At 49.2% G+C, this 15,695-nt stretch overlaps 1 protein-coding gene across 1 annotated transcript in view; it reads left to right on the forward strand.

Moving 5' to 3' along the window:
• The window catches only part of PTK2B (protein tyrosine kinase 2 beta), a 125,473-nt gene that overhangs the window by 106,892 nt on the left and 2,886 nt on the right, over positions 1-15,695 (forward strand). The window contains 11 exon segments of the mRNA XM_019440837.2: positions 114-203; positions 1,083-1,287; positions 3,889-3,997; positions 5,227-5,292; positions 6,556-6,681; positions 11,722-11,868; positions 12,232-12,267; positions 12,639-12,663; positions 14,358-14,404; positions 15,081-15,218; positions 15,474-15,554. Coding sequence (XP_019296382.1) covers positions 114-203; positions 1,083-1,287; positions 3,889-3,997; positions 5,227-5,292; positions 6,556-6,681; positions 11,722-11,868; positions 12,232-12,267; positions 12,639-12,663; positions 14,358-14,404; positions 15,081-15,218; positions 15,474-15,554 — 1,070 coding nt within the window.

Here is a 15,695-nt window from a genome sequence, read left to right on the forward strand (position 1 = left end):
GTTGGTCAAGCCCAGGCAGGCCAAGGGTCTCTGGAGAATAGGCTGTATTTCCGGATAATTCTGGCTCTTTCTTCCCTAAATAATCCCTGTTAAACCTCTTTGCCCACCCAAAGCCTCTGTGACTCGTCTCCCGATCAAGTGGATGTCCCCTGAGTCCATCAATTTCCGCCGCTTTACGACAGCCAGTGACGTCTGGATGTTTGGTGAGTGGAGTTTCAGCAGAGTGTGGGAAAGGGTTCTGATTCTCCCCTCCATGACCAGGCTATGAGGGGGTGCTGGGGGCAGGGGTCGGGACCCCCACCCCTGGGTTGCAAGGGTTCTCTGTTGCTGTGGCCCCTGAGAAGTCTCAGAAGTCCCACCACTAGTGGTGGGTTGGAGGCAACATGGGCTAAGGGCCTGCCTGGGCAGTATTGGTTCATCTTCCCGAAAAAGCCTCGAGGGGAGCATGCACTCCACAAACCAGCCCCGGGGACTGATGTGGGGACGCTCTGGAGGGCATCCTCAAAGCCAAACTCTGAGGTTTGTTCTGAGAAGGAGGAAAAGGGAGAGGTAAGAACAAGACCAGGTGATAGATGGACAGACCCTTACAGAGCACACAGCCACATAGATTTTCCCTCTCAGTTCTCCACAGCCAGCCCAATAAATCTCATTATTATTATTCCCATTTTCCAGATAAGGAAACTGAGGCTCAGCAGGCCAGGGGTTGCCCATGATCGTGTAGGCAGCAAGTGTTGGTGCTAGGCTTCAAACACCAGCTTTCACATAGAGGCTTCACTCCCTCCTATGAGAAGGACTGGTGGAGTCCCAATGACATGCCTTTGACTACCCCCTCCTCCTGGCCCCACAAAACCTAATAGCTTCATGAGAACGGGGTGTAGGGAGGCGAGCCCTAGTTCACTTGCAGATGCAGGTGATTGGTCCCTCCATGGACCACCACAGTGAGCCCCCAGGGATGCTAGAGGGGGAAGCTAGGGAACACGGGAGGTCTGATTGCCACAGTTTTCCCTGAGGAGGGTGCACTGGCCTCTCCACGCATGAGTCCTCCCCAGAGCAGGTCCTGAGCCCTCTCCTCCTGCCCTCAGCTGTATGCATGTGGGAGATCCTGAGCTTTGGCAAGCAGCCCTTCTTCTGGCTGGAGAACAAGGACGTCATCGGGGTGCTCGAGAAGGGGGACCGGCTACCCAAGCCCGACCTCTGCCCACCTGTTCTCTACACCCTCATGACTCGCTGCTGGGACTACGACCCCAGTGAGCGGCCCCGCTTCACTGAGCTCGTGTGCAACCTCAGGTGACCATGGAGCAGGGGTGGGGGGCTGCAGGCACAGGGCCCCCAGAGAGCCAGTCTCCTCTAGAGCCCTTCTTACAATGTATTTCCTTAAACAACATGCAGTTGGCCACCTTATGGATGAGAGAATTCAGGTTCAGTGGCAGTGGCGGGTGGGGCTGGGACTTGTCACCAGGACCTCCCCTCTGACCAACACGGAGTCACGCATCCAAGTGGAAATGACTGGTGCTCCCAGCAGAAGCATGGTGCAGTACATGTTACAGAGACTCAGCAGCTTGCCAGAGGCCAGGGGAGGGAAACTGAGTTCACCATCAGACACAGTGAGCCTGGGTAAACCTCACCATCTCGATATGTCTCAACCTCAAGCTCCTAGTAAGTGCTCCAAAAATATTTTTTAGGTTAGAACCCAAAGTCTGAACCAGACTTTCACTGACATACCTGTGCTCTTTACAAAGACATGAGGTGTGCCCTACAGGAGGCCTAGCTCAGGCATGCGACCCGCACCCCCAGCAGCACCCTGTGCCTCTCCTCTGCATTTGATTGTTCCTCCCAGATAGTAGAGAAGGCAGTGATTGATTTTTGACTGTTAAGACAGTGACCCATGGGTCGCCTCTCCCTTCTAAATGGAGCACTGGCAGCCTGGAGGTCTGATCTCTCACCCAAGAGCCATTATTCTCTGGGTACTGGGAGGTCCCTGGTGAAGGGTGCTGTCAGAATACATTTTAGAGGGTCTCCCTGTTTTCTTGGTGGCCTCCCTGCCGACAACTCCTCCCTGGGTGGTCTGACTTTTTTTTTTTGGCATTCTTTAGGGCAGGGGTCAGCAAACTTTTTCTGTAAACAGCCAGATAGTAAATATTGTGGGCTTTGCAAGCCATATGGTCTCTGTTACAACTACTCAACTCTGCCATTATAGCTCAAAAGCAGCCATAGACAATACATAAATAAACGAGTGTAGCTGGATTTCAGTAAGACTATTTGGGGGAACTGAAATTTGAATTTTTATATAATTTTCACATGTCATGAAATTTCTTCTTTTTATTTTTTTCAATCGTTTAAAAATGTAAAAGCCATTCTTAGTTTGGGGCGTTCAAAAATAGGTGAGGGGGCTGGATTTGGCCTGTGGGCAATAGCTTCCTGGCCCCTGCATTAGGGAATCTAGTGTTTCATTAACATTAAAAACACCATGGCTTGAAACACTGCAGTCAACACATTGGCATTTTTTAGAGAAAGAAAATAGTTCCTGGCAACTACTTTTTAGGGAGTTACCCCAAGGGGCATGCTGGAACTGCCCAAGCTAAGGCAGTGGGAATGACACTGAATTTGTCTGCAGGGCATTCCAACACAGTCTGCAAGGCCTTCAGCTTAAAAGACCTCTCTGTACCTGTCTTTCCCTTCGTTGACACTCCTGATTAATTTTAGATTCATCTCTTTGGTCAAATTAGAGAAGCCAAAGTGTTCCAGGAAAAGTATTTGAAAGATGTAATTTGAAAGGGCCAAAGCTCTGGGGTGATGGGGGGGGGGGGGTGTCTTAATTCACCCTGGGGGCTTGAGAACCACGGGAAGCTACGACAGGTGCTTCTCCATGGGCTGAGAGGCATGCCCTATTAGAGGAACAAGGCCAGCCTCTTCCATGGATGGAGTTAGAAGCAGGCTTTCTGGTATAATTGGAAGGATATCTGAAGACCCCAAGGACCCCAGGATATCCCCCCCCCAACCGCCCCTGCTCAAGCTATAGCCTGGCAGTCCTCCATTAGAGTTAAGAAAGGATTTGATGAGTGTTTCCTAATTGGGGGAGAGGGGGCGGAAAGAAGAGCCCATTTAATGTCAAACTTTGAAAATTCCTTCCTGTAACAATAGTTATATTTTCAGAATTTATTGATTGGCAAAATGTATTAAGCTATATAATGAATTTTTAATATAATATATAACATAATGCTTGTACACTTGAAAATACAAAACCAAATAGTGTATATTCAGTGGCACATAATACTTGGTATACATATGAACATGTGGATTCATGGACTCCCTGTAATCACTCCAGAGTCCTCTAGGGTCTGTGACTCTCAAGTTGGGAACCACCAGATTGGGTAAGAAAGGCAAGAAGCATGCGCATAGCTAACCCAGGAATGAATCCATAGCCATTTCTCATTAATATATACCAGGAATGTGTTGATGGGTGATTTAATGAAAAATAGGAGATATAGGAGATATAGAACACAGGCCTTGGTTATGAAGTTGGCTGGGATATGAGAAATCTACATAGGGGGTTGGTGCCAATAATAAGCACAGGAAGGCAAGATGCAGGGGGAGGTGGGTGGGAGACATACTTGCACTACCCTGTTGGACTGGCTCTCCAAGGACTTTTTCCCCACCATAGATCCATTCACGTGATTTTCCCAACTTCACTGTTGGGGGAGCAGCCTCAGGATCCATCTTCCAGCCTTCTCAGAGGGGTCTTCCCTGGCCACTCTGCAGAGGAAACAGAAATGGGATCCAGTGGTCCTTCTTTGGGCCTCTCCGGGCTTCTAAGGAAGGCAGAGAAGAAGTCCCAGGAGCATCTTTAACTTTATTCCTCTTTCTTTATCTGACCTGATTCCTTGGCAGTGACATTTATCAGATGGAGAAGGACATCGCTATAGAGCAGGAAAGGAATGCTCGTTACCGACCTCCCAAAATCTTGGAGCCCACAGCCTACCAGGAACCCCCACCCAAGGTAAACAAAGCCCTGGTCTCATGGATCCTGTAAATCAAGCAGAACTGGGTCCCCATCTAGCCCATCTTGGCCTATGTACCATCCTCCCTTTTCCTCCAGCATAAGCAGGATGTACTCCAATAGTCCTCTTGGCCCTCAACTCAACTGTCCATCAGCACTGAACTCAGCACCCATCACATGGGTCCCCTGGCTGGTTTGATCTGAGACCCAAGACAGCAGACCTCTCAGAGAGAAGCTAGGACAGGGAACCACCCTGTAAACTCTGCCCTTGCAGGGCTGGAGCACTTTTCTTTCTGGTGTTTTTCAGGGACAAATTAGATGTCCCTGAGGGCACATGAATGGGGAGTGTCCCTTAATTCCTTATGTTCAGTTTCCATGTACATGCCCTACATGGTATCTCTAGGCTCAGAATCCAGTGCCCTGCTTGCCATGCCATTAGGTGGGTGGGTTTTGAGGGACCATGCCTATATTAGTCAGCTCAAGTTTCCATAACAATATACAGTAGACTGAGTATGGAGGCTGGGAAGTCCAAGATCAAGGTGATGGCAGATTCATTGTGTGGTGAGCACTCTCTTCTTGACTTACAGATGGCCACCTTCTCACTGTGCCTTCACACAGCAGAGGGACCAAGAGCCCCAACTCTTATGACCTCATCTAACCCTAATTATGTTGCAAAGGTCCTACCTCCAAATGCCATCACACTAAGAGTTGGGGCTTCAATATATGAATCTGGGGGTGGGGGACACAAACATTCAGTCCATAACAAAGTCCTATCTGGTCCAGGACCTTTTCTCACTGTCCCCCTTGCCTGGCATGCCCTGCCCCTTCCCTCAGTCAGGGCCCAGCTCAGTATTCATTTCTTCCATGAAGCCGCTGCAAGTGCCTGAGGCCTCGCTGACTTGTTACCTCTGAAAGTATGTGGCTTTTGATAGCTGATTTGACAGGTATTCCCATATCTAAAGAAGCTACACAACAGAGATTGGTAAACCCTTCAATTAGTGATGGCCCCCAGGAGGACAGGAAGACTGGTTTCTTTGTACCTTCTTATCACTCAGCATATAGTGTGTGCTCAATAAGTGAATGCAAATGGTTTTAATGATAATTTTGCCCCTCATGTCTCCTTCATTCTGAATAAGCCTGACCTGTGTCCAATCTAGTATTCCCTTTGATGAGCATGGTCACTCAGGGAGAGAGCCATGGACTGACTCATCTTTGTGATTTCTCTCCAGCCCAGCCGGCCCAAGTATAGACCCCCTCCACAAACCAACCTTCTGGCTCCCAAGCTGCAGTTCCAGGTAAACATGTAACCAGAGGGCCGGGAAAGTTTGGGGCCATTTCTTATCTCAAGCCATCCTGAAATTCCATTCTTGTGCCTTTGAGGAGTAGCCGTTACCTGCTTGGGTTATTAGGAGATGGCCTGCACTGACTCTTCTTTGGTACCCACAAGAGAATTTGAACTCAGAGTGCCAGATATCAAAATGCAATTCTACCAGGCTGTCCTCAGCTAAGACTTACCTCTGTCCATAGTGTTTGTTGCTCTGTGTGCCTGCCTACAGCTACCTCTCTATGCTGAAGGCCTCTTCGGCCCCCTACCCTGAAGAAAGCTTTCTGAGAAGGAATTTCAGGCAGTTGGGGACAGTTGGTATTCCCCAGGGAATGGAGTTGTTCCCTGGGGCTCCCCTCAGAGGCCCTGAGCAGAACCCAGGTGGGCAGAATCAGTCTCCATCTGAGCTTTCCTCACACCTCCATTATCACCAAACATGGGATCTTCCCAAGCTGTTGGTCCCTGTCTGAGAATGTCTGTCTTGTGTCTCAGTCCTGCATCTCAGTCATAGGGAGCCAAGGCCCATCTCTTTTCTTCTCTTACATCCCTCAGCTCAGAGTCACTGCTCAACAATGGAGCATCTCAACCAATGGAAACAATATCTATTTACCTGGTACTCCTTACAGAAATGTGCTGCCCCATGGTCCTATATTTCTCAAGGAAATGGTCCAGTACCAAAACAAGGCTAACCAAGAACTAGCAGATACATTTTTGTCCTGTAAAGAAAAAAAATCTTGATGCAGAAGACAGAAGCAATATTCCTAAAAAGCATCATACCTTTTTGTGTGATGTTTAAAATAATGATTAAACACACACACACACACACACACACACACACACACACACACATTTCTGTGGGCTAATCATATCTCTCAGTTTGCAACATGACTATGAAACAGAGCTCTTTTCTGAAGAGTCCTAAAGGCAGAGACATGGACTCAGTAGGTCAGTAACATAGGTGGACCCCATGGTATGCAGAGCATCATGGTGGTTGGATGCTAGATGAAAAAGAGGCCACAGCGGTGGTGCAGACGCTAGGCAAGAGCCACGTGTGTTGCCCTATCACAAGACCAACGAAGTGCCTACACCACATTCTTTATTAGCTCCTGAAGAGCAAGTCCTATTTCTCCAATGGTGTCCATTAATGTTTCTCTGTGCTCATGTTTGTAGCAGCTAATCGTCCACCTTCTTGCCTTGTCCTTGTGCCTGGTGCTTCTTTGCTTCTCCTGAATAGGTCCCTGAGGGTCTGTGTGCCAGCTCACCTACGCTCACCAGCCCTATGGAGTATCCATCTCCTGTAAACTCGCTGCACACCCCACCTCTCCATCGGCACAATGTCTTCAAGCGCCACAGCATGCGGGTAAGAGGGCTCTGCATGCTGGGTCCTAACCCGAACTGAGGAGGCTGCTAGAGGGAGGCGTCTGGGCCACCAGAAACCCTACATCCTCAGGGTCAGGAGGTGCCCTCCATGCTTTAATGCACCAGCCAACCCACCAAGGGGCTCTGTGATGCCCTCTCTTTTGCAAACACACTGGAAGCTGGGGGCCAAACCCGGCTCTGCTCTCAAGGACACCCAGCTGGCCTGGACCTGCCCCTGTCCATACTCTGGTGCTGTGGCAATCGTGTCAAATCTCCCCTTTCCTGAGCCCTGGGGTGGTGTGGAGGTTTGTGGGCAGATGGCAACCAAACCTGATGGTGCCGGAGATCCAGGAGGCTCTACCCAGTTCTGCCCTTCCTACATGATTGCTTAGGTTGCTAAATCTCTCCTCAGTCAATGGAAAGGCTTCCTTGTGGCTCTACTTCTGCTGCTTTTGTAAAAGTTGCTGCTGTGTGGGAAGGAGCTTGGGGGTTAGTGTGGGGCTAAGCCACCCTTCCCAGTCATGTCTTTGTTATAACTGCCAGTGAGGTCTTGTGGACTGGCTTCTGATTGCCAAGTCTCGCAAAAAAAAAAAAAAAAAAAAAAAAAAAAAAAAAAAAAGGCAGCTTTGCATATAAAAGTGACACCCACTTGCCCCTTCTCAGCACCCATCTTCTCCTTCAATGGAGCCATGGTCAGCTGGCATGAATATTTGATATACTTTACTAAACTGGGTCTTGATATGTGACAAAACAAACCAAATGCATTATTTTAGTTCTATCTCTGTATGCAAGAGTGATACTTCAGGCTCAGTATACTTGACTCTGAAAGTTTTTTGGGAAAACTACATGTTTATTCCAATAGATTTGAAAAATAGAGGAAAGTATGTTGACATGTTCTGTACTATTATTCTCAAATTAGGGAAATTTTTAAATGCATAAGATAACTTAGAATTCTAGGCAGCAAGATCTATTGTGGACTAAAATTTCCCCTGACCTCGCTCACTTTCCCCTTTTATGTTAATTTAACCAATTTATATCTTAACATATACTTAACAATAATAAAACTGAAGTTTTAAGCATGCACTATAATTTAGAATGTTCAGTTCCTCCACCTTCCTGTCCTTGACTCTATTTGTAGTTGAGTTTTAGCGAATTTTGCTTTAAAGTGTGTCCTTTTAGAAAAAACTACTTTGCACGTTTCCAGGGTGGCACTGCCTTTATCTAATCCCTGCTTCACCATAAGAACTTTGTTCAGTTCCATAAAGACAGACCGTGCAGCAGGAAAAAAAAAGGCCTTTGTGTCAGGGATTTGGAAGTATTTGCCATAAGGAATGTCTGCCTAAAAGAATATAATGAACATTTCTTTCAGTAAACAACAACAAAAAAACTAAAAAATACAAAATCCATTTTATGGTATACATCTAAAAGACTGAGAAAACCTCTTTCAGGTAAAATGCTGGAAAGGTATAACAGGCTTCCCATCAAGCATTTGAAAGCATTTAATAAAAATCAGAGACGGTTTTCCCACAAAAACTATTTTTTGTCCTGACTGACTCTTGCCTTACTCATCTGGGAATCTAGAATTCCACACCAGGGTCAGGATGGCAGCAATCCTTCTCTTGAAGGATTAAACCACAATTGAGGTTTAAATTAATAATAAAATTCAATAAACTACTACTTTGTGCAGGACCGGTTAGCCAGGCACTGTCCTAGGTGCTGAAGGGAGAACGAGAGACTTCAGCCCTCAGTGAGCTTCCAGGCGGCCAGAAGGAATAGGGCGGGTGCATGCACACTTACCTGTGATGCAAGCCATAAAGCTGGGAGTGGCGCACAGAGGTAACGCAAAGGTGCAGTGGGAGATCAAAGAGAAGAACAGCTTCCAGCTTCTTTTTTTTCAGGTGGGCCTTGAAGGATGGGGGAGATTTGGACAGGAAGAAACTGGGATATGGGGGATGAAAGAGTCATCAATCAGTAGGAGCCAAGACTGAGTGATGTGAAGCCACAGGGCAAGTGCGGGAGCTGTTTGGCTAGAACATAGAAGGATGCATTTGGATATGGAAATAAGACTGGCAAGATGGGAGGCAGGTAGCCAAAATATGGAAGGACTCACAGCTTTGCGAGAGTCACTTTAAGGTACCACCAGAACCCGATTCCTTTTAAAAGTGACCAGCAATGTAAGTATCCATTACCTGATAGGAATATCTGAGGTACCGTGTAGGCAAGTAAGCCCTAACGTAATTAATTGTTAAAAATCTAATGTTCACCTTGAGTTTTATTATGCAATTTTAAGTCATAGGAAAAAAATTTCCAATACATGTTAAAATATCTGATGAGATGGTGATCAGACTTGGGGCACCCTAGGTATTTGAGTATTGGGAATTTTCTTTTAATGCTTACAAAACTACACAGTGCTTTCTTGACTACTAACTTCTTCTACCAGCATTTAGTCTCCTCAGTCTAGCCTCGTCTTACCTTGAGATTCCTAGCTTGACAGTCACAATATTTTACACTTAGCTCCTGTGTTACTATTTGCCAATAGCCTGGGGCAGCCATACCATTGTGTTCGCAGGTGTTGACATTTAACCATGGGTATTTATAACCTTCAAATACCCTCATTCTGGAGCATCAGCCTCTGAAATAAATCTTACTTGTTTTATCAATTCTATGATTATAAAATACTCTTATGTCCTGAAACTTGTCTTAAAATAAAGTCTAACTCAATAGCCTCCAGCTGAGGTGATCTTACCTCAGAGGGGACATTTGGAGATGTCTGGAGGCATTTTTGTTACAACTGGGGAGATGCCAAAGGTATCTAGTGGGTGGAATTGCTGGTGAGCAACCTACAATTTACAGGAAATCTTCCTCAATAAATAATTATCTTGGGGCGCCTAGATGGCTCAGTCAGTTGAGCATCTGACTCTTGATTTTGGCTCAGGTCATGATCCCAAAGGTCATGGGATCGAGCTTCACATCAGGCTCCGGCTGATTGTGAAGCCTTCTTAAGAGAGATCTCTCTCTCTCTCTCTGCCCCTCTCCCCCCCCACCGCCTCTCTCTCTCTCTCTCTCTCTCTGTCTCTCTCTCTCTCTCTCACCTCTGTCTCTCTGTCTGCCTCTCTATGCCCCCCTACAAGAAAAAAAAATTATCTGGTCCCAAATGTTAATGGTACTGAGGTTGAGAAAGTCCTGGCTAACTATTCCTTAGTTCTCCCTATGAGAACAGGGACATTGCATATTCTACTACCACTGCCCTCCCAGCACCCAGCCCTATGCCTGCCACATAGTAGTTGCTTAATAAGTAGTTGTTGAATGGATTAACAAACAAAGAATATTTCAGCAAGAAATGTAACTTGCAGCGGAGTGGGGGTGGGGGTGGGGGAGAAGTATTGTTAGAAATTGAGAGCCGTGATTGAAACTCAGTGAGCACTAGGAAATATAATTTGAAACTGTGTTGTTATATTCAAGTGCATTTTAGAGGGTTTGGTTGGAAAAATCTTTTTTAGAGGCTTGGCAGAGATTATGGCTTGCTAAAGTAGATAGAGAATAATTTTTAGCAATTTATGCAAGTGACTTGTATGTAAAATGGCCACTTTAAAAGCAAGGATCTGAGGAGGCTGCTGGTCTGAATGCCATAGAAAGGTCCTGCCCCTGACAAAGCACACCCTGGGCTTTATGCAATCGAAAAAATGACATATAGCACTCATGAGTCCAAGAGGCCAAGGTAATCATGTACAGCAGAAAAAAGCAAAAGATGTAAATGAACCCTGGGGAAGATTAAGGGAAAAGAAGTACTAAGAAAACATGTAACACCTCCTGTTTAAAATGGGTTTTTTTTTAAGTTTACTTATTTGTTTTGAGACAGACCGAGACAGCATGAGCAGAGGAGGGGCAGAGAGAGGGGGAGAGAGAATCTCAAGTGAGAGAGAGAGAGAGAGAGAGAGAGAGAGAGAGAGAGAGAACTCACAACCCTTGAGATCATGACCCAAACCAAAACCCAGAGTCAGTAGCTTAACCAGCTGAGCTCCCCAGGTGCCCTTGTAATACCTTCTGTTTAAGAAATAGCAGGTAAAACTATTGCTCCGAAGCCCTTTAAACAAGTTAAGACGGAGATTAGATTGATGAAGCCAGGGAAAGGAAGCATTTATTGCATATCTATAGATCCATATTTCTTTAAATTTTGTTCTCCACTTTTTTTTAGTTCATACATTTCTTTTAGCCTTTGGTTAAATAACCCAAGCTACTAGCTTAAAAAAAGAGTACATTTTGGGGGCGCCTGGGTGGCTCAGTCAGTTGAGTGTCCAACTCTTGATTTTGGCCTCGGGTCATAATCTCACGGTTCATGAGATCAAGCTCCGAGTAGGGCTCTGCACTGATAGCATGGAGCCTGCTTGGGATTCTCTCTCTCTGCCCCTCCCCCACTCTGTGTCTCCTTCTCTCTCAAAATAAATAAATAAGTAGATGAGTAAGTAAATACATAAATGTTTAAAAAATAGTAAAGAGTATGTTTTCATAAAAAGACGCGGTCACACGGGCGCGGGCCGTTGCCCCTTCCCTCAGCCTGTACCCTGTATGGTACCCTGTATGGTGTAGCTTTGCAGCCACACCACAGCTCCTCAGGGCTTCCAGACCCACTGCCACGGTGTTCGGGTGACGATAAGCACCCAAGGCTTTCCATAAGACTGGCTTTGCATTTTTTAATTTATTAAGTGACAGCAGCCACGACAAGTGCCAACTGAGAAAATACCATTAAGGCGGTAATTTGAAAATAAAATTGTATTAGCAGATCGAGCCATTGTTTAAATACAATGCATGTTCAGTGCTGTGCTCTCGGCCTCCAAGTTACACTGCAGCAGGGGCACGTGCTCGGGGCTGACGGATCCAATAACTGTGTACATATACGGCTGCGGATTTAAGAACTGTCCAATGAGAAAGCAGCTGGCGAGGCCAAGGCTCGTGGCTCCCACAGGCTCTTCTGAGGATTGCCCTTCCTGGGCCTGGGCACGGGCTCACCGGGTCCTCTCCTCTCTCCCCACTGACCTCTCAGGAGGAGGACTTCATCCGACCCAGCAGTCGAGAAGAGGCCCAGCAGCTATGGGAGGCCGAGAGGCTCAAGATGCGGCAGATCCTGGACAAACAGCAGAAGGAGATGGTGGAAGATTACCAGTGGCTGAGGCAGGAGGAGAAATCCTTGGTGAGAAGCCACTGAGTCGTGGGGGGGAGAGACCCCCGCCCCCTCGGCCCCCCCTCCCCGCCCCCTCGGCCCCCTACCTTCTCCCCGCCCCCTCTCCCCCCCCCCCCCGCCCTCCAGCCCCCTCGGCCCCCCAACTTCCCCCCTCCCCCCAGCCCCTCCCCCCACCCCCCTCCCGCCCCCACCGGCAGCACTGCTGAGCACAATTTGATAAAGGCACTTGAATGGGAGCCGTGTTCACACCACCATGTCCATCTGTGTCCTCTTGCCACCCCGGATGATGAGAGTGAATGCCCTCCATGCATCCTTGGGGTTTTCAGTTCTAGAATCCTAAGAAGTCGTTTGCTTTGGTTTCCTCCTCTGCAGGACCCCATGGTGTACATGAACGATAAGTCCCCGCTGGTAAGTCACCGGGAGAGGGTTCTGCCTTAAAGCGAAGGCCTGGGAAGGCATGGGAGACAGCAGGACCCCCAGCCCCAGGCCCCCTGCCTGCCCATCCGTTCCCTTTTTGCCTCTCACCTCGGGGAGCCTGACTTCTCCCATTACTTGGATCTCCACGAACCTCCATTCCTGAGCTCCCTCTTGATCGACACCCACAGTGCATCCTTCCTCTGCCATAGGGCCCTCCCGGCCCCTGGGACAAGAGCTCGCCGGTGTCCCCCTGCAGCTATGACCTCCAAGAACACAGTTGAGGGCGTGGGGAACAGGTCAAGGTGGGGGGGGAGGTGTCCCACGAACCTCATTGGTGACACGTTCTCTCTCCTCCCTTCCAGACCCCAGAGAAGGAGGCCGGCTATAGTAAGTGTCTGCGCCCTTCCTTTTGGCAGGAACTTCTGCTTGACATCTTGCGTGGAGCCCCCATCCGCACTCGCTGCCCACTGCAGACAGCAGCAGAATCTGCTTGCCATTTTAAGAAACTCTGCCTGTTTCAGTTCAGAGTGCGCAGAGAGGGCCCGTCTGGGATTTGGTATTTAGTCCCAGCTCCATCTACCGCCCCCACTGTCTCCCTGCCCAGGCCTCTTCTTGTCTCCCTCTGTTGCCGGGGTCCTCAGCCCTCATTTCAGTGTATCTCCTTCTGCATTTATTTGGAGATGTTAGTGGTTCTTCCTATCTCCCCCTCACTGTGTTGGAGGCTGCCTGCAGGGATAGTAAAGTTGCTCTGCCCGCCTCTCCCAGCGGATGCCTCTCTTCCCTAGGCCCCTAGGATGAAAGAGAGAGAGGGCCCCAGGGATGGAAGAGAGGGGACAGGGGCAGCTAAGCCCACAGGGCCTTTCCAGAAGCTGCTGCTGAAGGGGGGTCAGGAAGAGTCAGCAGTGAGCCAGGCTCATCTTTGTCATTCTAGGGAGGGTGAGGCTGATGATCATGGTGATGGTGATGAGCAACCAGTGACAATGACAACAGTCACAGGAAACTCACCACTAGCCAAGCGCAGGCCCAAGTTGCTTGCAAATGTTAGCTCTGACCCCACAGCAACTCTATCAGATAGGCGTGATTCATCGTTACGCAGGGCGCCAGGCTGGCTCAGTCGGTTAAGTGGCTGACTTTTTAATATTTATTTATTTATCTTGAGTGAGAGAGAGAGAGAGAGAAAGCAGGGGAGGGACAGAGACAGGGAGAGAGAATCCCAAGCAGACTCTGCACTGTCAGCACAGAGCCCGACACAGGGATCAAACTCATAAACTGTGAGACCCTGACCAGAGTTGAAACCAAAAATCAGATGCTTAACCAGCTGAGCCACCCAGGCGCCCCAAGCGTCCAACTCTCCGTTTCATCTCAGATCTTGATCTCACAGTTTGTGAGATCCAGCCCCGCATCCGGCTCTGCTCAGGCAGCACAGGGCCTGCTTGGGATTCTCTCCCTCTCTCTCTGCCCCTCCCCTGCTCACGCTCTCTCTCACTCTCAAGAAACATAAATAAATAAACATTAAAAAAAAAAAAAAAGGTCCTTACGCCCATTTTACAAAGGACAGGAAACCGAGGCATAGGAAGGTCAAGTAACTTCGAATAGTGTGGGTCTTCTACTGTTTCACTTCCTTGAACCCCAAACACTCAAAGCAGACCATTAGGGAATCCTCACAAGTCTACCCCAGGAGCTGCTCTGGCACCAGATCAGGGGCTCCACAGCCACCTGTTACTTCACAGAGTGAAGTTTCTTCCCCGTGACCATCAAGGCCAGCATGTGTGCTGTTCCTCAGGGGCCAGTGTGTGTCCAGCAGGCGCTGGGACGTCTGTGCGAGGACTCCACCTCCGCTGCAACTTTGGCTTTTGCTTTCTATAAAATGGACAGTGGTGTTTGACTATGGGAGGACCAGGGGGACCAGAGCCCATTTACCCAGGCACCCTCCTGGAAACACCTTTGGGCTTAGTTTCCCTGGGGCTCCCGGTAGCAGAAGAGAGGAGGTTGGCTTGGTTGGCAGCAGGTATGAAGGGAAGGGCCAGGGTGCCGAGACCCTCCCCGCCCCCCCCCCCACTCACTCTCCCTCCTCCTTGCAGCGGAGTTCACGGGCCCCCCACAGAAGCCACCGCGGCTGGGTGCTCAGGTACGTGTTGGCTTTGCCGAAGCTGGTGATGAGTTTGAATCAGGGTTCCACGAGACGCAAGGCTATGAAGACTTCAGAAATAATCCAGTCCTGTATCCTCACATAGCTGAGGCCCAGAGCGAAGAAGTGTCTTGTCTAAGGCCACACAGCTAACTCATGAAAAAGCAAGGGGAAACCCAGTCTCCTTGCCTCCCGTGCTCGCTCCCTGATGTACGGGAAGGCTCACTGGCCCAGCCCTAAGAGCAGGACGTGTGGACCCCCTTCCTCTCTCAAGCTGCCCCCTTGGCTTCCCGCACCCACATGGTTCTTACTGTAGCTGATGTTCCTCTTTCTAGAACAGTGGGTGTGAGCCTTGGCTGCCCATTAGAATCATCCAAGGAGCTTTGAGAGCCACCTGGCCCCCAAACCTGGGTGATGGTTTCGTTGGTCTGGTGTGAGGCCAGCCAGCGGTATTTTTTTGCTTTAAGACTCCCTAGCAGACTCTAATCTGAGAACCCCTAAAAGCAGAAGGGAGGGGATGCATCCCCAGGACAGGGCACTGTTATGTCAGAGAAGAATCTTTTCAAACTGGGCTGGCGGCCACGTTGGCATCAATAGCGTCTGCGCAAGAAAGAAGAGCAGTGTCCTCCAGACTCATGACCCTCCCCTCTGGCCACTTACTTCCCCCCGCCCCCAGTCCATCCAGCCCACAGCCAACCTGGACCGGACCGACGACCTGGTGTACCTCAATGTCATGGAGCTCGTGCGGGCTGTGCTGGATCTCAAGAACGAGCTCTGTCAGCTGCCTCCCGAGGGCTATGTGGTGGTGGTGAAGGTGAGAGCCGTGGACGGGGCAGGTGGAGGCTGCTCATTCTGGCCCTGGGCGGAAGGGCGGTGGCGTCGAGCTCCCTCGTCTGCCCAGTAGGCGACTTTCTCAGAAAGACTCCCTTTAGCTCAGAGCGGTCAGAGGGAATTTAGTGCCCCGTAGACACGGAGGGCACATACCAGCCCGGGAGGACTCTTCCCCAGGGAAATACAGCTTTCTCAAAAAGCAAGAAGTGATAGTCCCCCTCCTCCCTCTCTCTTGCAGAACGTGGGCTTGACCCTGCGGAAGCTTATTGGGAGTGTGGATGATCTCCTGCCCTCCTTGCCATCATCCTCCCGGACCGAGGTGGGTGTCCTCATCCCAGACTGTGTCCTCTGCTGTGCTTCACGGAGGAGACTCAGAAGGACCATGTGGGCAGCCTCGTTTCCATCTGCAGGGCCTTCCGCACAGGACATGTGGCTCCACACAGCAAATCTGAGCAGGACC

This window comes from Panthera pardus, unplaced genomic scaffold, assembly GCF_024362965.1.
Source record: "Panthera pardus isolate Hobbes unplaced genomic scaffold, ASM2436296v1 HiC_scaffold_13, whole genome shotgun sequence".
In the NCBI taxonomy this organism is placed as follows: Eukaryota; Metazoa; Chordata; class Mammalia; order Carnivora; family Felidae; genus Panthera; species Panthera pardus.